Source organism: Chlorocebus sabaeus, chromosome 6 (assembly GCF_047675955.1).
Source record: "Chlorocebus sabaeus isolate Y175 chromosome 6, mChlSab1.0.hap1, whole genome shotgun sequence".
Taxonomy (NCBI): domain Eukaryota; kingdom Metazoa; phylum Chordata; class Mammalia; order Primates; family Cercopithecidae; genus Chlorocebus; species Chlorocebus sabaeus.
In genome coordinates, this window is record NC_132909.1 from 6,771,055 (window position 1) to 6,795,079 (window position 24,025).

Below are 24,025 nucleotides of genomic sequence, written 5' to 3' on the forward strand. Positions count from 1 at the left end.
TAATTTTTTTATTGATAAACAGGAAACGCATATCACAAGCCTCACATTGAAGCTCAGTACACATTCCAACCCCGACAACAGTGTGCAAATGAATGTGCCAAACAAGCTCTGGGAGCTCACGTCTCCTGGATCACCTACAATATGAGCTTCGTGCCTCTGGCTGTGACACGGTTCATCCCCTAATAGTGCACACGCTTCTGCAGGGACCAAGTCCATTTCCAAACCTCCTGCAGGTTTGCTCTCTTGGCCAGGATGGCGCCTCAAGCAGGTCCCTTTGTGGTTTTCACCGGCAGTGCTAGAAGCTTTGATTCAGAGGGAGCACAGAGCAACTAAAAACAAAACCAAAACAGTTCCTAGATAAAGAGAAATTCACAACAATTGCCAGGAGGGAAACACCGACTTTTCTTAGTGTGGGAGGCAGGCTGAAAGGAAGACCCTCAGATTTGTCGCAGATTGTTTCTTCATGCGTCCCGCCGGAAACGTACAAACCAGGCAATTTAAAGACAAGTCCCCAAGGCGGGCTTTCTGGGATAATTTTAAGTTCCGCAACAAGGATCCTATTTTATCACTTGGGTGGTGAGTAGAGAAACAAACACAAATGCCAACAAAAAAATCCAATAAGCTGGTGCCATCCTGACCATTCCCGGCATGAGTGTTGCCTGCATCGCGGCACACACGGTCTCCCCTGCTCTGGCTGGTGGGCGAGTTCAGGTTCTTGACTTTGCCTCAAAAAAAGAACTTGAGAGTGAGTCCAAGGTAAAAGTAAGCAAGAGAGTTAATGGCAAAGTGAAAGTGCACCCTGACAACTGCTCAAACATGAGACGGCACTGACTGACGCTGGGGAAACTCCCTTTAGGGGAATCTTCCGTGATTACTCATGCGGGGGTGGGACGGTGTTGCTCTTAAGCATTTTCCGGGTGGTCTCTTAGGCCCGCATGCGCAGTGGCTGTACACGCTAGTGCATACCTCGCTGTCTCATTAGCACCTTAAGTCTCCACGTGGGGGTGTGTTTTCACTATTGTAACGAGCCTAGGTCAGCCCGAGGACACTAACTCAGCATGGGTTTCCGCATTTGCACGAATTTGGGGAATTTCCCTTCTTCGCTTCTACCTCCTTGCTGCAGGGTGTTTTGACCACGAGCCCAGAATGCGGTTTGGGCGATGTCGGGCGGTTTGTTCTCTCCGTCTATTTAGCAAGTTTGTTTCCTTTTAAGGGAGACAGCGAACCGCCTGTCTAATCTACTTCCGCTGCAGCTGCACCAGGGAGCAACACAGGAATTTAGCAGGAACACTGGAAGAAACCACAGACCTTTCTAAAGAAGCAGTGGGCAGCGGCCTACCCCATGAGCCAGGCAGAAAACGGTGACTCCCCGCAGTGTGGGAAGGGGAGAGACTGACTCAGGGATGTGTATTCTTTTGTTGCCTTTCCTTCGGGTTGAAGAGCACTTAGGTTGACTCTGTATCTTTCCAATCATGAATTTGCTCAACTTTTTGCTTTATCTTCTCCCTCAGGAGCACCTATGAGTCTTAGATTTTGGACAATGCTCCTTTCCCCACTCAAGATGATATTGCAAATCTCCGTCCGGAGCTTCTCTCAACCCGTGACCGTCTCCTGAGTCAGCTGGCTGGCTTCTGCAAGGTCCCCTGTGAGGTAGCATCGGGAATGGCTTCCCTCTGTCCCTGCGGGAGCCTGGGAGTGCATGCCGAGCACATCCCAGTGTGGCTCCTTCTTACTGTAGCAGGACGAGCCGCAGACAAAACCCCTCAGACACCGAGTTGTAGAAGGAAGGGCTTTATTCAACTGGGAGCATCGGCAAGCTACCGCCTTAAAATCCGAGCTCCCCGAGTGCACAATTTCTGTCCCTTTTAAGGGCTCACGACACTAAAGATTTTACATGAAAGGGTCGTGATTGATTTGAGCAAGCAGCGGGTACATGACAGGGGCTGCGTGCACCGGCGGTCAGAGAGAAACAGAACAGGGCAGGGAGTTTTACAATGTTCTTCTATACAATGTCTGGAATCTATGAATCACATCGGTTTCTAAGTTATGAGTTGATTTGTAACTACTGGATTTAGGCCAGGCAGACCCAGGCCTGGTTTGGGGCCTGGCACCGGGCTGCCTGTCTTTGGTTTTACTTCCTTGTTTTTAACTTAAAACAGGTGCTGAGTATAAAACAATATAAAACAATATGAGAGGGTCTCTCTCTTTCCTCATTATCTACTCCCCAGTGCTCCCTAAATCAGCTCCAGTGCTGGGCAGGGTGAAGGCTCCCCCGTCCTGTGGCCTGGACCGTGCAGCACCCCAGTGGGAGTGCACATCCCTGAGTCTGTCTCTCCCCTGCCCACACTGCGGGGACTCACAGTTCTCTGCTTGGCTCATGGTGTAGGCTGCTGCCCACTGCTTCTTTAGAAAGGTCTGTGGTTTCTTACAGTTTTCCTGTTAAGTTCCTGTGTTGCTCTCTGGTAAAAAGCTCACAACATAAATCTTTATACACTGTTTCATCTTTCCAAGGTGGGAGAGCCCCGCTAACAATGCCTGCAATCTGCCATCCGCTCTTTTCAGTTTTGAAGTGTTATATACATTCATGCACATATACATAATGTTTACCAAAGTGGGATCATTTTCTTAAATGTCCTTCTTTATTAGGAATTCTGAAACGTTAAGGGCAGATTTAATCAGAGGAAGGTGAATATACAGCTATGGGTGTCTAGCATATATTTACAAAATATCTCTAAAGTCTTCTGTATCTAGATATATTTACGAAATGTCTCTGAAGTCTTCTTTGTACTCTGAAAATCCATATGAATGTTTGTGGCCTATGGAAAAACACGTTTCTGTTAGTTTCAATAGGAAAATAAAGCATTCATTGTCACTGAAGCTATTTGATTGACCTGACTCAGTATTTGAGTATCAATGGAAGCCCCAGAAAATGTGCAAAGTGGACCTTCTGCTTTAGGTCCTCTGAAACACGTTTTGCCCCCTGCCCTTGGGTCCTGGATTCTCACTGGAGAAGCACAGCTGTGCACCATTACTGTTAATTATTCATGGCTGCATAGTATTCCACTGAATTTGATGTGTGTTAACTTATTCAACCAATACCCTATTTGGGAGCATTAAGCTTTTTTCAATTTGTTTTGAAACAGGGTCTTGCTCTGTTGCCCAGGCTGGAGTGCAGTGGTATGATCATGGTTCACTGCTGCCTCAACCCTCTAGGCTCAGGCAGTCCTCCGACCTCAGCCTCCCGAGTAGCTGGGACCACAAGCATGTACTACCATGCCTAGCTAATTTTTTTTTTTTTTTTTTTTTTTTTTTGGTGGAGACAGAGTCTGCCTATGTTGCCCAGGATGATCTCAAACTCATGGACTCAAGCAATCCTTCCACTTCATCCTCCTTAAGTGCTGAGATATAGGCTTGAGCCACTATGCCCAGCCAGTTCTCTCCATTTTAAAAAAATATATAGACAATTTTTCCCAGAAGCATATGACGGAATAGACCTAATTTTTAGAGCAGTTTAGGTTCACAGATTGGGCAGAAGGTACGGAGATTCTCCATGTGCCACCTGCCCCCACACATGCACAGCCTCCTCTATTATCAGCATCTCCCACCAGAGTGGTACATCTGTCATATTTGATGAACCTCCACTGACATGTTATTAGCACCCGAAGTCCATCGTTTATATCAGGGTTCACTATTTTGTATACACAGCAGCATGAACAGCTGTTGCTTAGTCCCATTTGTAGATCCGTGATGAATCCCAGCAGTCGATTTGTGTGGGAAACACATGAACCTTGCCCAGAGAGAAATCTGGCCTCCTGGAACACCTTGTGCAAAACCCTGTCTCTTCAGTCAGGAATAGCAGTATCCAGGGCTCACCTGGGGGCAGGAGGCAGCCTGGGGAGCAGACCCAAGGCGCTCTCAATCCATTTCTGGAGCCCAGCTTTGTACCTTCTTATCAAGAGAGCAGAACGTCACAGTCCCTCCCAGGGCAAAGTCCTGCCTGGTGCAACCAGAATGGACACTAATGAACAGCCATTCCTCCCCATTTATCAGGCCTGGAGACCAAATGGAATGTTAACCTGGGATTTTTGAAGAGTTTTACACAAGGTGGGGTTCCCTACCCGCTCCCTACCCGCATCGTTGGGGCCCTGTCTGGGCAAACACCACCACCCCAAATGCATCGCACCACTAGGGGGAGCCATAGAGTTGCACAATGCATCAACCCTAATCTTTGTCTACAACTTCCTGGTAGGGGTAAGAAGTGGATAGAGAAGGTGAGAGGCAGGACGCCCCAAACGGCTTCCAGAGAAAATGGAAGTGGGTAAAAAAAAAGTGTCATTAACTATAAATAACATTACGAATAACCTCAGATAATAACTACTTCCTATAGTTATCATTCCTGTTTGGTAAGATTGTAAATCTTTATTTTTGGGGGTTTGTTTTTTGTTTGTTTGTTTAGTTGTTGTTATTTTCTTCTTTTTTAGGACGGAGTTTCACTCTCGTTGCCCAGGCTGAAGTGCAATGGCGTGATCTTGGCTCACTGCAACCTCTGACTCTCCGGTTCAAGGGATTCTGTCGCCTCAGCCTCCCAAGTAGCTGGGATTACAGGTGCCCGCCACGATGCCCAGCTAATTTCTGTATTTTTAGCAGAGATGGGGATTTACCTATGTTGGCCAGGCTGGTCTCGAACTCCTGACCTCAGGTGATCTACCCGCCTTGGGCTCCCAAAGTGCTGGGATTACAGGCGTGAGCCACCGCTCCCGGCGAGATTGTAAATCCTGACACAGGTTAGTCTCTGAGTGACAGGGTGGGAGTCAGGTGTCAGGAAGCATTTGGGGGTCAAAAAGGGTGGAGGAGATTGGTGCGGGGATCCCGGTAACTCTCTGGGTGAGCAACAGGGGGCGCCCTGACCAAGGAATGTTGAGTTGGATACACAGACATAAGGGGGCGTCTCAAGGCTGTGGGAAGTCCACATACTCTGCCTCAGAAGGGAAATTACTTGATCTCTATGTGCCTCAGCGTCCTCTTCTGCAAAGTGGACATCAGAACTCCTACGTTTATGAGCCCGAGAACAAAAACCAGGCAGAATAAACAAACAACCGCAGGAACAACAACAAACAAGAACAATGAACCAAAAGCAAACAGAGAGATGAGCCGTTCTGTCATCGGACCCTGAAATCCAGCCACAGTTAAAGCTAGGTCTACCCCTCAGATTTCCCAGACAACAGAAATCAATGCTTCTTTTCGTTAAAAGCCAAAAAAAGAAAAAAAGAAAAAAAAAAAAAAAAGAAAGAAAGAAAGTGGGAACTTGAATAGATATTTATACTCCCGTGTTCATGGCAGCATCATTGGCCAGAGCCAAGGCATGGAAACAACCCAGTCTTTTCTGGAGAGGCAAACGGGTAAGCAAAACGTGGTGAAATCATACATTCGAATCTGTCAGCCTTAAAAAGAAAAGAAACTCTGGCACCTGCTACCACAGGGCTGGGCCTTGAGGACGTTATCCTAAGGGAAATACAGCAGTCATGAAAAGTCAAATACTGTGCAGTTTCACCTACTGAGATTCCTAGAGGAGTCATATTCACACAAGCAGTGAGTGCAGTGGTGCTTGCCAGGCACCGAGGAGAGGGAAAATGGAAAGTCACTGTTTAGTGGGTACAGAGTGAATTTTGCAATATGGAAGAGTTCTGGAAATTGGTTGTACAACAAAGTGAATATGCTTCACAGAACTGAACCGTGCACCTAAACATAATGACAATGGTGATGTTTATGTTCTGCATTTTCTTTTTACCAAAAGTAAAAGGTATTTGAAAGGGGAAGAGCTCATTGCAGGTAGAGAGGAGAAGTTCACAGGACAGAGCCCTAGGAGAATCCAATGAGGAGGACCCAGCTGAGAACTAGGCTGCATCAGCCTCCCTGCTTATTCCTGTGGACGTCCCTTTACCGTGGTATCCAGACCCCGTTTGCCCACAACATTGGGCCTCCTGCACTCGAGAGGCTGCCTCATGTTGGGACCCTATTTCTCTCACTGCACTGGCTCCTGTCCATCAAGCAATAACTCACAACTGCATAATTACGTTCATGGTTTATTGTCTGCTCCCTGCACCGGAGAGTAACCTGGATCAGGGCCAGGCGGGCCTCTTCCTGGGACTCCTTCTTCAGCCGCACCTGCCCTGCCCAGGCCTCAGGGGCCCTCCATCGAATTCCATAATTTTTTGACTCCTTATTTGGATCCTCAATCCATCACCACCAAGTGCGCCAACGTGGAGAGATTATCTGTAATTCCTCAGCCCTAATGTCCTTTTACATAAAATGGAAAGACTAGCTCTGAGTTTGTTGTGGGATTTGGGGAGGAAGCAGTGCGATTAATCCTCACCTGTGCTATTTTCCTGTTGCTGCTCTAACAAATTACCCCAATGTTCGTGGTTTGAAACAAGACAATTTCTTTTCTTACAGTTCTGGAGGCCAGAAGGGTGGAACATGACTCACTGGGCTATAAAATCAAGGCTGGTTCCTTCTGGAGGCTCCAGAGGAGACTCTGTTCTTTCACCTTTTCTACCATTCAGCGGCCACCTGCATTTCTGGGCTCATGGCCCATTTCTCGGTTGTCAGAGTCAACTTTGTGGCATCTTTTCTCCTCTTTGACCTTTGTTCCATCCTCACATCTTCTCTCTCGGACTCTGATTCTCCCTCTTTCCCTCTTATAAGGACCCTGTGGTGACACTGGGCCCATCTGGATAACCCAGGATCTTCTGCCCATCTCAAGATCTTGAACTTGAACTTGAACTTAATCACATATGCAAAGTCCCTTTGTCTTTTTTTTTTTTTTTCCAACTCTCGTCTCTTGACTCTGCAGGGTAAAAGCTCCTTTATCTTGTATGGCAACATATTCACAGCTTCCAGGTGATGCAGGATTGTTGGCTCCTTAGCTCAGCTAGGTCCAGGTTCTTGTCTCATGACCAGGAAAATGAGTCATGTGGGAGAGTGGAGTAGAATTTGTTAAGTGAAAGGAAAGCTCTCAGCAAAGAGAGGGTTCCTGAAAGCAGGTTCTCGCTTACCCCCTCACAGCTGAATAAAAGGTGTTGTTGTTGTTGTTGTTTTGTTTTTTTGTGTTTTTTTGTGGGCGGGTGGGGTAGGAGTCTTGCTCTTGCTGCCCAGGCTGGAGTGCAGTGGTGCGATCTCAGCTCCCTGCAACCTCTGCCTCCTGGGTTCAAGCGATCCTCCTGTCTCAGCCTCCTGAGTAGCTGGGACTACAGATGTGAGCCGCCATGCCCAGCTACTTTCGTATTTTTAGTAGAGATGGGGTTTCACCATGTTGGCCAGGCTGGTCTTGAACTCCTGACCTCAAGTGATCCACCCACCTCGGCCTCCCAAAATACTGGCATTACAGGCATGAGCCACCGCAACTGGCCACAAGGGCTTTTATATAAGCTGATGGGGGCTGGGTTTCCTGTTTGTATAAGGTGCAAATTCCTGATGGCTCCACCCCATTCCCCAAGTGCATATATGGGCCCTTAGTCCCTTGCTGGGGTGTTCAGGCAAACCCTCTGTGCAAGTTCCCTTATCTGCATAAGACATCTGCTGTAACTGCTTATAAGGTGGGTCAGAGGTTCTCTAGGGACCCTTCCCTTACTGTATGCCTAAAGCAAGCTGGCTAACTCCTTTCACAGGGATTAGCAAGTGGACATCTTTGGGGGCCATTACCCTGTCGACCACTTCATCTAATCAGGTCTAGGCATTGTCATTAGTCAATATTTATGTAAATGGTGAACAAAGAAGAAATAAATGGGGTCCCGGAAATGTGGAATTAATGAATGGAATAGGCAACAATGATCCTTGTTGGAATGATTTTACCCCAGCTATGGCTACTACCTCAGAGTGGGGCCCAGGGCCTCCAGCCTCTCTCTGCATGAGCCTTTCAGGAAGCTCGTATCCTAGCCCTGCCTCTGCCTGGAAGATGCCCACAAACTTCTGTCTGGTCCAGCTTGTTCTGAGCACAATTCACTTCCCCTTGAAAGGCGCCCCCACCCATGTGAGTCAGCTCAGTCAATGTCCTGGAAAGCTCTTTACGCATCTCTGAACTTCATCGATGCCTTCCCATTAGTCGAGAGCATCGCAAACTTGGCTTCCGGAAAATGTCTCAAATCCCTCCCTTCCTCCATTCTCACGGCCACAGTCCCATCTCAGGCCTCTGATTTTGTTCACCTGTACCCGGGTGATGCCTGGCCCTGCAGCCGCCTCCCTCCTGGCCTAGAAGCCTCCAGTCTTGCTCCCTCCAGCGACCACAATTCGGGTCCCAAACTTCTAACCAAATATTTCCCTGTCTCATCCCTACTTAGCTCCTCCCTTGGCTCCTGTGGCCCCAGGAGAAAGCCCAAGTGTGTCACTTGTCTTGGTTCCTCCAAGAGGCCAGAACCACGAGGGTTAGCGCCCTCCACAGTTTTATACATCAAGGCTGGTCATCTTGAGACGTTCTCTCCAGGTCCTGATACAGCCAAGTCCTCCCCATGTTTCCATGCCCCTGTCCCGGGATCATTAAGGTGCCTCCCCACCCCTGTATGCTGGGGGTCTTTGTTCCTACTTGCCCTTGCTTGTGATGCTTGTTTCAGAAACGCTGTTTCCTCTCCTGATCTGGGGGAGGACATGGGGAGAGAAGGGCCTCTCAGCCCTGCCCCTCCAGCTCTCTCGGTCTCCCTAGTCCCACAGATTTTGGGCAACGCCACCTCTCTGCAGGTGGGGGAGGGCAGTCCCTGCACCTGGTCTGTGATGCTGACAGCAGCCCTTCTGCCAAGCTGAGCTGGTCCCAGGGCAGCTTGATCCCGGGCCCCTGCCAACCCTTGCATCCCCAGGTCGTGGAGCTGTCCCAGGTGGTTTTAGGGGACAGAGGAGAATTCACCCGCTGGGCTCCCACCCCATCTCCTTGAGCCTGGCTGTGTGGGGTTAGCAGAACACCTGCTTTTGGTGGGGGCGCCTTAGGCAAGTGAAGAGTGGGCTGAGGACACCGCCACCTCTGTTTTCCTTCTCCTAGCCCCCTCCCGTACTGCCTGTTCCTGCTCCCAAATTTCTGGAGAGCAGAGGAGCTCCTGGCTTCTGCCCCTCAGCCTGTTCAGGGGAGCTGTAATGGGGATGGCTTTCTTTTAACCTGTGATGTCACCTGGATCTACTGCACAGGGGAGAAGCCCTTCTCAAGTTGTTCTATAACTTGAGCCCTCAGATCCCTGAGTGGCTTCACCCATCCTCTCCTCCCCAGAGCACACCTTCCACAGCACTGGTCTCTCCTCTCAGAACTGTGTTTCCCACACAGGCTCAGGGGCGCTCAAGGGGATAGGGCTGCTTGCAGTGACTGAGCTCCCTCCTCACAGCAGAGCTGAGGTCTGAGCTCCAGGGCCCCAGTGGAGGCGAGGGTCCTTCAGACCACATGTCCTAAGACTCTCACCCTGCACGTGGCTGGAGCAAGGGCTCCTGGGTGCCTCAGTCCCACCTCCTGGGCAGAACAACCTCTCTCCACCCCTCACCTCTGTTTTCCACACCACTTCCTGATGGCTCTACTGGAATGGTTGGGAGGGCAAGAGAGGAAATAGACTGATATATGTTATCACTGATTTGAGTCATAATCCATGTAATATTCTGCTCTCCATGCTTACTTTAATGTGATTTTGATAGGCCACTAATTCATCCCCATAAGGTGTTGGTATAAACTCCATATCACGTTTATTAAGAACAGATCTTTTTTCTTTCTTTCTTTCTTTCTTTCTTTCTTTTTTTTTTTTTTTTGAGATGGAGTCTTGCTCTGTTGCCCAGGCTGGAGTGCAATGGTGCAGTCTCAGCTCACTGCAACCTCTGCCTCCCAGGTTCAAGTGATTCTTCCACCTCAGCCTCCCATGTAGCTGGGATTACAGGCATGCGCCACCACACCTGACTAATTTTTGTATTTTTTCTTAGTAGAGACAGGGTTTCACCATGTTGGCCAGGGTGGTCTCTAACTCCTGACCTCATGATCCATCCACCTCAGCCTCCCAAAGTGCTAGGACTACAGGCATGAGCCACCGTGCCTGACGTTAAATTTTTTTGGTAGATATGGGGTCTTGTTTTGTTGCCTATGCTGATCTCGAATTCCTGGCCTCAAGCAAGGACACCCACCTCGGCCTCCCAAGGTGCTGGGATTACAGGTGTGAGCTACTGGGCCAAGCCTCATATTAATTTTTACTTCTGGGTTGGAAGTTTGCATTTTTCACTGACTAATTTTAATATTTTCTGTCACTGAATTTTAATTATTTGATTATTATGTCCTTTTCTGTGTGGAGAGCAGGAGTGTGTGTGATAGAAAAAGATAGAGAAGATTAAGAGAGTGATATCCTGTTTCAAGTAGATTGAGTATCTTGGATCTGTAAATTTATAGTTCTGGTCAAATGTGGGCAATCAAAAGTGATATTTACATAATTTTTTTCTGATTTTCTTCTCTCTAAATACTGCACATTGTGATTTTTATGTGGCTGACTCCTTGATTTTGTTATATTCCATTAAATGACATTGGTGTTTTTGCTTGAAAGTCACTTGCATTTAGGTTGACTTTTTTTTTTTTTTTTTTTTTTTTTGAGATGGAGTCTTGCTCTGTCACCCAGCCTGAAGTATACTGGTGCTGTCTCAGCTCACTGCAACCTCCGCCTCCCAGGTTCAAGTGATTCTCCTCCCTCAGCCTCCCAAGTAGCTGGGATTACAGGTGCGCAACACCACACCCAGCTAAATTTTTTTTTTGTATTTTCAGTAGAGATGGGGTTTCACCACCAACCTTCAAAAAGGCTGGTCTCGAACTGCTAACTTTAGGTAATCTGTCCTTCTTGGCCTCCCAAAGTGCTGGGATTACAGGCATGAGCCACTACCCCTGGCCTAGGTTGGCCTTTTTAAAGCTCCTTACCTTTCACTCTCTCCTATGATAGTCCTAGCGTTCTCTTTACTCTAGGGCTGCTTTTATTTTTTTGGCTCTTTTCCATCCACAGTAGGGGATCATTTCATGGGTAACTCATGTTTTGGGGAGCAAGTGTCCTGCTGTTCTGTAAATAACAAGAGAGTAAAAGAAAAGTTAACAGATGGGGGGAAATATCTGAAATGCACATATGTAACGGGTTTCAGATCACAGACAGCTTTAGGGTTTGACATAAGGAGTTGAATCTTTGGAAAACTAATACTTCAAGTGAGTGTCATATCACACTCACACACCAGTAAGTAACCATTATATCTGACAATAAAGCGTTGCGCTTGCAAAATTTTTCCTTCACTAGAAATTAGGATGAATCCAACTTTCTCCTCTAGTGATATTTCACTCTTCTTGCCTTGCAACGTGTTATTCTGACTTGAAAAGGAAAGGACGGAGGCCCAACTAAGAGCCCCTGAAATATACACGACCCCAACCCAAACAAAACAAAGATGCATGACCTGAAAAGCCCCTAGGAGCGCATTTTCTTATGTGGACATCACATGCTTGATGTGCCTGGGTGGAAATCATTTGAGAATAATGCTGTAAAGAGTGTGAATATTTTGAAGGGATTTATATTTTGGGGAGGGTGGGTTTGGGATGAGAGAAGTGGAGTGACCATGGTGACTTCGTTTTTGCTCTAATGTGATTCTCTTGGAGGAGATCTGGTTCTAAGGTGCGGCGAAAAAGTAGCCTTTTTAGAGAGTACTGTCTGGTAATATGTCCAGAGCCTGGGACTCGTTTCCCTGGGCGCCTCCCTTCTGCAGGACCATGGACAGCACAGGCTCTGGGGCCTGCGGTGCCGCCTTTTCTGGAGGTGGCGCGCCCCCTGGGGGCGGCGTCCTGAACTGCAGTACAACCCGAGGTGGGAGGAACCCAGGACCAGGTCCGGAGTTCAAAGGACACAAAGACGCTGGTAAGGGAAGGTCCAGATCCCCCTTCTTCCGACAAAACCTCCTGGGCTCCCTGGGGGTCTCAGCTGCAGCCACTCTTGGGCTCTCCATCCTCGCCAGGACCCTGGCCCTCGCCCCTCCCTCCTCAGGACGCGGTTCTCAGGCCGCACCTGCGCCCCCACGGCGGGATCCTGCCCCGACCCCTATCAGACCCTCCCGCCTCTGCCTCCCCCACCTGCCACCGTCCCCGCCCTTCCTCCCAGCGCCCACCTGTGTCCTCGTGCAGCTCCGGGGTCTGGAGCCCGGGTGGGGCTTCCTAAGCCCTTCCGTGTGGCATTATGGACGAAGAGCAGGCGCGTAGCCCCTGCTGAATGAAGGAGAGGCAGGTGCGGGGGTTCGGGGGTGGTATTGAGGGAGCTGGTTTTGGAGGGAAGAAGTTCAGGGAAAACCTTGAATTCATTTCAGCATCTTTGTGTCCTTCTCAGGCCAGAAGACAGACTTGAGGCTGACCAGAAACCAGTCCTGGGGCCCCAGGCAGCCTCTCCAGTCCTGTCTGACCAAGGCAGGGAGGGAGGCTTGGGCAGGAATTGCTGGGAGCAAGTGGGGGCGTCCGAGGGTCTGGCCTCGCTGGAGAAGGGGACGTGGTGAGGAGGCCACAGAAACCATAGGAACTCCGAAAAGTGAAGAGGGGGGAATGGGAGGGAGCAGCGATGTGGAGAAACCCGCGGGAGGAGGGAGACCCTGCGGCTCTCCTGGCTCCTGTCAGCTGATCCCATGGGTGTGAAATGCTCAAAGGCAGAGGTGGGGCTTGGGCCCAGGCTGGGGGTCCTAGAGATCAGCTCGTTAGGGACCCACCTCCACCAGGACCCAGGCACCCTTCCTCCCCTCACTCCTCCCTGGGAGAGGCCCTTTTCTGAGCTCTGTGGAGAGGAAGGTGTGATGTCCCCCAACACAAGAGCTCCCCTGGGGGAAGGAGGCTGGTGTCCTCAGAGAAGGCCCAGGTTAGGTCACAGGGAAGCAGGGATCAAAGGGAAGGTGGAGCCAGGCGTGGTGGCTCACCCTGTAATCCCAGCACTTTGGGAGGCCGAGGCGAGAGGGTCACCTGAGATCACGAGTTCGAAACCAGTCGGTCAAACACGGTGAAACCCCGTCTCTACTGAAAATACAAAACTTAGCTGGGCATGGTGGCAGGTGCCTGTAATCCCAGCTACTCGGGAGGCTGACGCAGGAGAATCCTTTGAACCTGAGAGGTAGAGGTTGCAGTGAGCTGAGATCATGCCAGTGCACTCCAGCCTGGGCGACAGAGCACAACTCTGTCTCAAAAAAATAATAATAAAAATAAAATTTAAAAACATGAAAATTAGCCAGGCATGGCGGCGGGTGCCTGCAGTCCCAGCTACTTGTTGGCCTGTGCCAAGAGAATCGCTTGAACCAGAGAGGCAGAGGTTGCAGTTAGCCTAGATCATGCCACTGCACTCCAGCCTGGGCAACAGAGCAACACTCTCTCAAAAAAAAAAAAAAAAAGGTGGGGAGAGGTGGATATTAGGGTCTGAATTGTGTTCCCCCTCTCCCCACCTATTTTCTGTGTTGAGGTCCCAACCTCCAGTACCTAAGAATGTGGTTGTACATGCAGACAGAGTCTTTAAAGAGATACCATTGTTCCGCTGTGTTAGTGGGGGATTGGTTCCAGGATCCCCATCCCTTGGATACCAAAATCTATGATGCTTAGCTGTCTTATACAGTAGTGTTTGCATAGGACCTCTGCACATCCTCCCATCTCCAGGTTACTTATCACACCTAATACAGTGTAATGCGGTGTAAATAGTTGTTATGCTGTATTTTTAATTCATGCTGTTTTTTATGGGTATGTTGGCTTTTGTTGGTTTTGTATTTAAATGCAGTGATGGGCAGGTTGTTGAATTCCGGGATGTGGGACCCGTGCATACTGAGGGCCGATTGAAATGAGGTCACTCATTTGGACTAGAGGGGGCCTAGTCCAATATGACTTGAGTTTTTGTAAGTTCTTATAAGAGCAGGAGTTGAGGAAACAGACACCCACAGGGGAACAGCTGTGTGAGGACACAGGGAGAAGTGGCATCTGCAAGCCAAGCAGAGGCCTCGGAAGGAACCACACCTTGGTTTTGGACGTCTAGCCCCAGAACTGTGAGGAAGTCAGTGTTGTTGTTTCAGCCCCTCTGGGGCACGCTGTTACAACAGCTCAAGCGACTGATACAGTGGATGAGGCTGTGACGCACACCTGTAATCCCAGCACTTTGGGAGGCCAAGGCGGGAGGATCACTGGAGCCCAGGAGTTCGAGACCAGCCTGACCAACATGGTAAAACTGTCTCGGCCGGGTGCAGTGGCTCACGCCTGTAATCCCAGCACTTTGGGAGGCTGAGGCAGGCGGATCACCTGAGGTCGGGAGTTCGAGACCAGCCTGACCAACATGAAGAAACCCCATCTTTTCTAAAAATACAAAATCAGCCAGGCATGGTGGTGCATGTCTGTAGTCCCAGCTACTTGGGAGGCTGAAGCAGGGGAATCACTTGAACCCAGGAGGTGGAGGTTGCAGTGAGCCAAGATCACGCCATTGCACTCCAGCCTGGGCCACAAGAGGGAAACTCTGTCTCAAAAAACCTGTCTCTACAAAAACTACAAAAATCAAAAATTAGCTGAGTATGGTGGTGTGTGCCTATAATCCCAGCTATAGTTGCAAGGCTGAGGTGGGAGGATTGCTTGAGCCCAGAAGATTGAGGCTGCAGTGAGCCACGATCACACCACTGCACTCCAGCCTGGGCAACAGAGCAAGACCTTGTCTCAAAAACAAAATACAAAAATACCATGGATGAAAGAACCAGGACAGGGCAGGAGGTGGGTCATCTCCTCCAGGAGGCCTCTCCTGACCCCTCTGCCAGGAAGAGCTGACCACTTCCTCCCCAGGTCCCATCCTGAATGTCTGTCCAGCATCTGCGTCATTTAGGGGACTCTGTGCTTTCCTGTTTCTAAGAATCTTCATTTACTAACCTGGGGCCCTAGAGCTGACCCACCATGGAGGATTCACCTCCAAGTCCCCTTGAAGCTCCATGCTCGATACCCAAGGTGTGTGGAGGTTGAAGGATGAGTTCCGTGTCTCTGTGTGACCCAAACAGAGTCATTTCAGGAAGATCTCAGTGAGGGGAAAACATCTTGTAGAGTTTACTCCACTCATTGCAAATTCCTCCTTCCTTAGTCTGTTTCCCTCACTCTGCCCCCAACTCCCACCTTTCCTCAAACTCCTCCCATCAGCACTACTTTTGGGCATATGTGTTCTAATCCCAATGGGTGTCCCAATTGAATGACAGAGGAGGAAGGGAGACTGGGAAGTGGACTAGGGCCCAGTGGGGGCAGGAGGGTGCTCCTGGGGACCAAGGGTCAGTGAGCTCACCAGGAAGCATGAAGGGATGGGGCTGACACCACCCTAGGGTGGCCAGATTTAGAAAAAAAGAAATTCAACATGCTCAGTTAAATTTGAATTTCAGGCCAGGTGCGGTGGCTCACACCTGTAATCCCAGCACTTTGGGAGGCCAAGGCAGGTGGATCATTTGAGGTCAGGAGTTCAAAACTAGCCTGGCCAACATGGTGAAACCCCATCTCTACTAAAAATACAAAAATTAGCTCGGTGTGGTGGCACACACCTGTAATCCCAGACTCAGGAGGCTGAGGCAGGAGAATCGCTTGAGCCTGGGAGGCAGAGGTTGCAGTGAGCAGAGATCGTGCCACTGCACTGCAGCCTGGGTGACAGAGCGAGATTCTGTCTCAAAATAAATAAATAAATAAATAATTTGAATTTCAAATAAACAAATTTGCTTTTTGGTATAAGTATATCCCATGCAGCATTTGGGACATACTTATATATATATATTTTTTAAATTATCTTTTCTGTGAAAGCTTTAACCAGGCATCCTGCATTTTATCTGACAAGACTAGCCCCCTCCAGTAACTGTCCCTTCCCCTGTACCCACCACCTACACCACCAGTGGCCCAGACAAGGGTATAGCTCACTGTGGATTTTTCACTTCTGCTTTTTCAATGACCCAGGGCCCAGAGGGAGAGCCCCTACCCCACTACCCCACCCCCAGTCAGGCCCCCAGGATAGACACAAGCCTGCTCTCTCCTCCTACACAGGGAGCTCTGGAAGGACCAGCTCAACAAGCCCAAGGCCAGGCTGGGCCCCCAGGAGACCCAGAGGACAACTGGGCAAGGTGGGCTGGAGAGTGCAGAGGAAGGGAAAGGAGTTGTGACCTCAGCATCTGAAGCTCATTTCACGCATCAGGCCCCAGGGCTCAGCTTCCGCCCTCGGCTTCCCCTTCTGCCAAGAGCCCTGAGCCACTCACAGCACGACCAGAGAATAGGTCTGACTCAGGCAGGTCCCGTGCCTCCTATGCCGAGATGCTACTGCCGCTGCTGCTGTCCTCACTGCTGGGCGGTGAGTGGGCCAAGGACCAGAAAGGACCTGGGGCGGAGCTAGGGCTGGGGTTTCAGGTTGAGCCTCTGTCTCCCCACAGGGTCCCAGGCTACGGATGGGAGCTTCTGGATACAAGTGCAGGAGTCGGTGACGGTGCTGGAGGGCCTGTGTGTCTCTGTGCCCTGCTCTTTCAACTACCCCTCAAGGGGCTGGACAGAGTCTACCCCAGCTTATGGCTACTGGTTCAAAGCAGGGACTGAGACAAGCAAGGATGCTCCAGTGGCGACAAACGACCAGAATCGAGAGGTGGAAATGAGCACCCAGGGCCGATTCCAGCTCACTGGGGATCCCGGCAAGAGGAGCTGCTCCTTGGTGATCAGAGATGCACAGATGTGGGATGAGGCACGGTACTTCTTTCGGGTGGAGAGAGGAACATATGTGAGATACAATTTCATGAACAATGGGTTCCTTCTAAAAGTAACAGGTATGGAATAGTATGGGAACCGCTGCCTCTCACACTGGAGAGGGACCCTGGGGACAGGCTATGGGCTGAGCAGAGAGGGCTCTCAGGGACCCCTGCAGCATTAGAACCCCCCCACCCCCGTTTCTGTCCCAGCCCTGACTCAGAAGCCTGATGTCTACATCCCCGAGACCCTGGAGCCCGGGCAGCCGGTGACGGTCATCTGTGTGTTTAACTGGGCCTTTGAGGAATGTCCAGCGCCTTCTTTCTCCTGGACGGGGACTGCCCTCTCCTCCCAAGGAACCAAACCAACGACCTCCCACTTCTCAGTGCTCAGCTTCACGCCCAGCCCCCAGGATCACGACACCGACCTCACCTGCCATGTGGACTTCTCCAGAAAGGGTGTGAGCGCACAGAGGACCGTCCGACTCCGTGTGGCCTGTGAGTGTGGCCTGGGATGGTGGGGTGTGCAGACAGACCCGGTGGGTGCGGGGAAGGGTGGGGAGACAGGGGAGGGGGAGGAGCCCAGCGGGGCAGTGAGCGGCTCCCAGCTCAGAAGCGTCCAGGGAGAGGATGCCGTGGGGTCCCAGGACACTGATGTAGCCCTGGGAGAGGGATGGGAATGACATCTGGTCCACACGAGTGAGCCATGGCACTGGTTGGCCACTTGTCTTCCCGGGATAGTCTGACTTTGTTTTCCCTGGGGGAATTTTTCCGGTTGTGGGAACAAACCATCCCTCCCTGAAGCCAGCTCACAATCTTGTTGCAGATGCCCCCAGAGATCTTGTTATCAGCATTTTCCGTGACAACACGTCAGGTACTGAGGGCCGTCGGGCTGGGGCTGGGCCAGTCATCTTTAGATGAAAAGGCTTCAGGGGATGAGGGGATGTGCTCCCCGCTGTACCCCTTCTCTCTTTCTCCCTCCCTCTCTCTCTTGTTTTTTTCCTCCCACTCCAGCCCTGGAGCTCCAGCCCCAGGGAAATGTCCCATACCTGGAAGCCCAGAAAGGCCAGTTCCTGCGGCTCCTCTGTGCTGCTGACAGCCAGCCCCCCGCCACGCTGAGCTGGGTCCTGCAGGGCAGAGTCCTCGCCTTGTCCCACCCCTGGGGCCCCAGACCCCTGGGGCTGGAGCTGCCCGGGGTGAAGGCCGGGGATTCAGGGCGCTACATCTGCCGAGCTGAGAACAGGCTTGGCTCCCAGCAGCGAGCCCTGGACCTCTCTGTGCAGTGTGAGTGTGCCCAGCAGGGGCCTGGGGTCCATCTAGGAGGGCAGAACAGGTGGGGATGCAGGGGCTGGGCTCAGGGTCCCAGAGCTGAGGGGATCTGGAGCCCCAGGCCTCGGGGACTGACCTTACCTGTGTAGACCTTCATGCAGTTTGTGTCTGGGACTCAGTGGGTGATTCTGCACTGCCCTTCTATCCCACCCACTTCCCCCACCTCAGTCTCCAGGACGCTTCCCTTTACCCAGAGGGAAGCCCCTGGCCCGTCTAGAGCAGGTCCCCTCTCTCCATTTCAGATCCTCCAGAGAACCTGAGAGTGATGGTTTCCCAAGCAAACAGGACAGGTAGGAAAGGGGACAGAGGAGCCAGGGCCTCTCGGTGCCGAATTGGGGGCCCAGGAATCTGGAGGGCCCCCACGCAGGAGGGTCCCTGAGCCCTGAGCCCTGAGCTGCACGTCGATTCTGCCCCTTCCTTCCCTAGTCCTGGAAAACCTCGGGAACGGCACGTCCCTCCCGGTCCTGGAGGGCCAAAGCCTACGCCTGGTCTGTGTCACCCACAGCAGCCCCCCAGCCAGGCTGAGCTGGACCCAGGGGGGACAGATTCTGAGCCCCTCCCAGCCCTCAGACCCCGGGGTCCTGGAATTGCCTCGGGTTCAAGTGGAGCAAGAAGGAGAGTTCACCTGCCACGCTCAGCACCCGCAGGGCTCCCAGCACGTCTCTGTTAGCCTCTCTGTGCACTGTGAGTGGGGAAAGGGGGGCACCTGGGTCCCAGGAAGGGGACCTTAAGGGTCCCTGCTGAGTCCTGTCCTCCGTCCCACAGACCCCCCACAGCTGCTGGGCCCCTCCTGCTCCTGGGAGGCTGAGGGTCTGCACTGCAGCTGCTCCTCCCAAGCCAGCCCGGCCCCCTCTCTGCGTTGGTGGCTTGGGGAGGAGCTGCTGGAGGGGAACAGCAGCCAGGACTCCTTTGAGGTCACCTCCAGCTCAGTCGGGCCCTGGGCCAACAGCTCCCTGAGCCTCCATGGAGGACTCAGCTCTGGCCTCGGGCTCAGCTGTGAGGCCTGGAACGTCCATGGGGCCCAGAGTGGATCCATCCTGCAGCTTCCAGGTTAGGGGGGCCTCCTGAATGCCGAGGTTCTTGGAAGAGAAGCTGAGTGGGGCAAAGAGTAGGTCCTGTGGTTGAAGCAGGAGCTCGGAGGGACACAGGAGACCCGTGGCATCTGTATGTCGACAGGAAAACACAATGGGAAGTCCTAACACCTGGGCCGGGGTGTGGCAAGGCCTCCTTAAAGTAAACAGAGGGGTTGCAGATACAATGTCTGTAGTGGGAACTGGAAGCCTGAATGCTGAGTGACGAGTGGGCTTCGTGAGCCCTGCGTGGGTGGGAAATGCCCACCTGACCCTCTCCGTGTGCAGATAAGAAGGGACTCATCTCAACGACATTCTCCAACGGCGCGTTTCTGGGAATCGGCATCACGGCTCTTCTTTTCCTCTGCCTCACCCTGATCATGTAGGTTAAGAGGAGGAGTAGCGGGGTCTGGGGCCTGGACCCGGGAAGAGGGGAGGTGTTGCAGGCCGAAAGAGTGAGGGTCGTGATCATCTCAGTATACCACTGGAGGCTATACAAGTAAACAGCAAACTGTTCTCATAAATGCAGAATGTTGGCAAACCGACAAACTGCATCTGCTTCCCAGAAGGAATACTGAGGGTCGTCACACCCCAAGCAAAGTGTTTCTTGTAATTAGGCACATCTGAAGCTTGTTAGTAATAATATGAACCTGTGATCAATTAAACAGCTGACCAATCATTACCTCCCTGCTCCCTGCTCTTTCTACCCAATAAATCCGAAGGGCTGTAGAGGCTCAGATGGCTGTCCTTGCTCACTAGAAGCGGGGAGCCCTCTTCTTCCCCTGACCCCTTCCTTTAAAATAGTTTCTTTTGTCTTGAGTTTTCATTTCTACGTTTGTCCTCCTCCTTTCAGTCTCATAACGATGGTCTCAAGTAGTAGTAGTAGTAACTGTCATAGTGACGGTCTCAAGTAGTGAACGTGGCAGTCTGCCACAGGGAGGTGCAACGGTGCACAAACAGATGTGTTCGTTTCCTCAGCATGAAGATTCTACCAAAGAGACAGACTCAGGCAGAGACCCCAAGGCCCAGGTTCTCCCGGCACAGCACGATCCTGGATTACATCAATGTGGTCCCGAAGGCCGGCCCCCTGGTGAGTGTCTGGGCCATGCTTCCGCTCTTTCTCTTCTCTAAAGCTGACACCCCACTTTCAGACTTCTGCACCCCTTATCTTATGGACATCAAGGTGTGAAAAGTGCCAACGATAGTACTGAATTCAAATCCTGGCTGGCACTTACTAGCTATGAGACCTCAGCCATGTCACTCAGCCCCTCTGAGCCTTCATTTCTTCCCCTGTCTCCTTTGAGAGTTGGTTTGAGGATTAGAATACATGCGCTTTCTCAATAGGTAGCCATTATTCCATTATTACTGCCACCATTGATGTTACTAATCACACTTAACTGCTTAACAATTATGCGTATCATCAGGAGGCTGTACCTCATAGGGATTCAGCACAGGAGGTCTGAAATCAGCCTGCATGGGTTCAAATCCTGCTGTCATCACTGTGTGATGAAACAAGTATCTTCACTTCTCTGTACCTCAATTTCTTTAGCTGTAACATGGAGATAATACTAGCGGCCACCTCCTAGGATGATGCTGGGTGTTAAATATATTGTACTTGTATAATAAAACATTCAAAATATCACCTGGCCCCTGGGTAATACTCTGTAAATTCTGGAAATTATTAAGAGATAACATCTTATGCTGATGACTGCAAAATTTTTATCTCCTGGCTCCTTCCGTGAACTGCAGACTGTCTATGCAACATCTCCATGTGGGTGTCTAATCAGCACTTCAAACTTAGCCTGTCCAAAACCAATGTGAGATAATTCTCCATTCTGAGCAACATAGTGAGACCTCTCCTCTACAAAACAAATTAAAAATTAGCTGGGTGTGGTAGTGCATGCCTATTGTCCCAGCTACTTGGGAGGCTGAGGTGGGAGGATCTCTTGAACCTGGAAGTTGGAGGCTACAGTAAGTTGTGATTATGCCATGCACTCTAGTCTGGTTGACAGAGTGAGACCCTGTCTCAAGAAGAAAAAGGACGGGCATGCTGGCTCACACCTGTAATCCCAGCACTTTGGGAGGCTGAGGTGGGTGGATTGCTTGAGCCCAGGAATTTGAGACCAGCCTGGGCAACATGGTGAAACCCCATCTCTACTAAAAATACAAAAAATTAGCTGGGCATGGTGGTGGGCACCTGTAATCCCAGCTACTCAGGAGGCTGAGGCAGGAGAATCGCTTGAACCCAGGAGGTGGAGGTTGCAATGAGATCACGCTACTGCACTCCAGCCTGGGCAACAAGAGTGAAACTTCATCTAAAAAAAAAAAAAAAAATACTAATTCCACCATTTATGCTCCATCTCTATCCCCATCTTAGCAAATAACACCACATTTTCCCAGCCAAGTCCAAAGCTTTAGAATCATGTTTCACTCCTCTCTTCTTATCACCCCACAACCAATCCATCAGCAAATTCCTTTCAAAATACAACCAAGCCAGTTCTCCCTACTCTTCCCTCACTCCCACAGGCCATGCACCAACACCTCTCTCCCAGGCACCACAGGCCCCTTCTGCATGCCTTCTCTGCTTCCGTTCTCACCCCCTCCAGTCTGTCTCTCTGCTTCCGTTCTCACCCCCTCCAGTCTGTCTCTCTGCTTCCGTTCTCACCCCCTCCAGTCTGTCTCTCTCTGCATGCATGCTATCCTTTATTTTATTTTTTTATTTTTATTTTATTTTATTTTTTGAGATGGGACTTCACTGTTGTTGTCCAGGCTGGAGTGCAGTGGCACGATCTTGACTCACTGCAACCTCCACCTCCTGGTTCAAGCGATTCACCTGCCTCAGCCTCCCGAGTAGCTGGGATTACAGGCAAGCACCACCACGCCCCCCTAATTTTTGTATTTTTAGTAGAGATGGGGTTTCACCATGTTGGTCAGGCTGATCTCCAACTCCTGACTTCAGATGATCCACCCACCTCAGCCTCCCAAAGTGCTGGGATTATAGATGTGAGACACAGCGACCGGCTATCAATTTTTTTTTTTTGAAAGAGAGTTTCTCTCTGTTGTCCAGGCTGGAGTGCAGTGGCGCAATCTCAGCTCACTACAACCTCCACCTCTGAGGTTCAAGTGATTTTCCTGCCTCAGCCTCCTGAGTAGCTGGGCCCACAGGCATGTGCCACCATGCCCGGCTAATTTTTGTATTTGTGGTAGAGACAGGGTTTTGCTATGTTGGCCAGACTGGTCTTGAACTTCCCTGGATGCCGTATTAAACAGTCATCTCACCCTTCCTCTCGCTGACTTCTAGAAGGTGCTCAAATGTCTTGATGGCATTTGTCACTTACCAGTCATTGTACTTTTGCTAATTATCATCTGTTCCTCCTTCCAAGATGGAATGCAAGCTCAGCAAGGCAAGGGCAGGGACTTAGTTTCACTCTGTGCTGTAAATCAGTGCCCAACGCGTGGTAAGTGCTCAAATATGTGCTGAATGAATGAATGAAGGATGGTCGTTCTTCCCTCAGGCTCAGAATCGGAATCAGAAAGCCACACCAAGCAGTCCTTCTCAGACCCCTCTTCCACCAGGTGCTCCCTCCCCAGAATCAAAGAAGAAACAGAAAAAGCAGCATCAGTTGCCCAGTTTCCCAGAACCCAAATCATCCACTCAAGCCCCAGAATCCCAGGAGAGCCAAGAGGAGCTCCATTATGCCACGCTCAACTTCCCAGGCGTCAGACCCAGGCCCGAGGCCTGGATGCCCAAGGGCACCCAGGCGGATTATGCAGAAGTCAAGTTCCAATGAAGGTCTCTTAGGTTTTAGGACTGGGACCTCAGCTAGGTAGGAAGGTAGAGTAAGAAAGAGGTTGAAGATAACAGAGTGCAAAGTTTAAGTTTCTCTCTCTCTCTCTCTCTCTCTCTCTCTCTCTCTCTCTGTCTGTCTCTCAAAAAACATCTGGCCAGGCACGGTGGCTCACACCTGTAATCCCAGCACTTTGGGAGTCCAAGACAGGCTGCTCGCCTGAGGTCGGGAGTTTGAGACCAGCTTGGCCAACTTGGTAAAACCCTGTCTCTACTAAAAATAACAAAAATTAGCTGGGCATGGTGGCAGGTGCGTGTAGTCCTACTTACTTGGGAAGTTGAGACAGGAGAATCGCTTGAATCTTGGAGGCGGAGGTTGCGGTGAGCCAAGATCACGCCATTGCACTCCAGCCTGGGCAACACAGCGAGACTCCATCTCAACAACAACAACAAAGAAATCCTCCAAATGGGCTGGGTGCAGTGGCTCATGCCTGTAATCCCAGCACTTTGGGAGGCTGAGGTGGGTGGATTGCTTGAGCCCAGGAGTTCGAGACCAGCCTGGGCAACACGGTGAAACCCCGTCTCTACAAAAATGAAACACAGCTGGGCTTGGTGATGTGTGACTGTAGTTCCAGCTGTCAGAGGCATTTGAACCAGAGTAACTCCATCTGGAATAGGAGCTGAATAAAATGAGGCTGAGACTCACTGGGCTGCATTCCCAGACAGTGAAGGCATTCTAAGTCACAGGATGAGACAGGAGGTCGGTACAAGATACAGGTCATGAAGACCTTGCTGATAAAACAGATTGCAGTAAAGAAGCCAACTAAGTCCCACCAAAACCAAGTTGGCCACGAGAGTGACCTCTGGTTGTCCTCACTGCTACACTTCTGACAGTGCCATGACAGTTTACAAATGCCATGGCAACATCAGGAAGTTACCCGATATGTCCTAAAACAGGGAGGAATGAATAATCCACCCCTTGCTTAGCAAATAATCAAGAAATAACCATAAAAGTGGGCAACCAGCAGCTCTAGGAGCTACTCTTGTCTGTGGAGTAGCCATTCTTTTGTTCCTTTACTTTCTTAATAAACTTGCTTTCACTTTACCACCTTGCCCTGAATTATTTCTT

At 50.7% G+C, this 24,025-nt stretch overlaps 1 protein-coding gene and 2 long non-coding RNA genes across 4 annotated transcripts; 2 read left to right on the plus strand and 1 right to left on the minus strand.

Moving 5' to 3' along the window:
- The first annotated feature begins 915 nt into the window (after window positions 1–915).
- LOC119621778 (uncharacterized) lies at window positions 916–6,815 on the plus strand. 2 transcript variants are annotated; one of them, XR_005238377.2, is made up of 3 exons: window positions 916–1,361; window positions 1,512–1,650; window positions 4,482–6,815. It is a non-coding gene; the product is annotated as an uncharacterized lncRNA (long non-coding RNA). The 2 variants fall into 2 exon arrangements; XR_012093107.1 differs by lacking the exon at window positions 4,482–6,815 and having other exon boundaries at window positions 1,512–2,875.
- On the minus strand, window positions 2,712–12,620 carry LOC140711821 (uncharacterized). The gene is made up of 3 exons (XR_012093108.1): window positions 12,133–12,620; window positions 10,913–11,048; window positions 2,712–2,816 (listed from the first exon to the last, which is right to left on the minus strand). It is a non-coding gene; the product is annotated as an uncharacterized lncRNA (long non-coding RNA).
- SIGLEC10 (sialic acid binding Ig like lectin 10) lies at window positions 11,823–24,002 on the plus strand. Its single transcript, XM_073016120.1, has 12 exons — window positions 11,823–11,885; window positions 16,028–16,328; window positions 16,408–16,791; window positions 16,924–17,208; window positions 17,537–17,584; window positions 17,725–17,994; window positions 18,282–18,329; window positions 18,466–18,723; window positions 18,805–19,089; window positions 19,398–19,491; window positions 20,088–20,199; window positions 22,625–24,002. The coding sequence occupies exons 2-12, from the start codon at window positions 16,292–16,294 to the stop codon at window positions 22,898–22,900; spliced, it is 2,097 nt and encodes a 698-aa protein (XP_072872221.1). The 5' UTR covers window positions 11,823–11,885; window positions 16,028–16,291; the 3' UTR covers window positions 22,901–24,002.
- Window positions 24,003–24,025: the final 23 nt, after the last annotated feature.

Coding starts and splice junctions, on each gene's coding strand:
- SIGLEC10 (XM_073016120.1), top strand. CDS start 16,292: ATGCTACTGCCGCTGCTGCTGTCCTCACTGCTGGGCG. Junction 19,090..19,397: donor ATCCATCCTGCAGCTTCCAG/GTTAGGGGGGCC, acceptor CTCCGTGTGCAG/ATAAGAAGGGACTCATCTCA. Junction 20,200..22,624: donor TCCCGAAGGCCGGCCCCCTG/GTGAGTGTCTGG, acceptor TTCTTCCCTCAG/GCTCAGAATCGGAATCAGAA.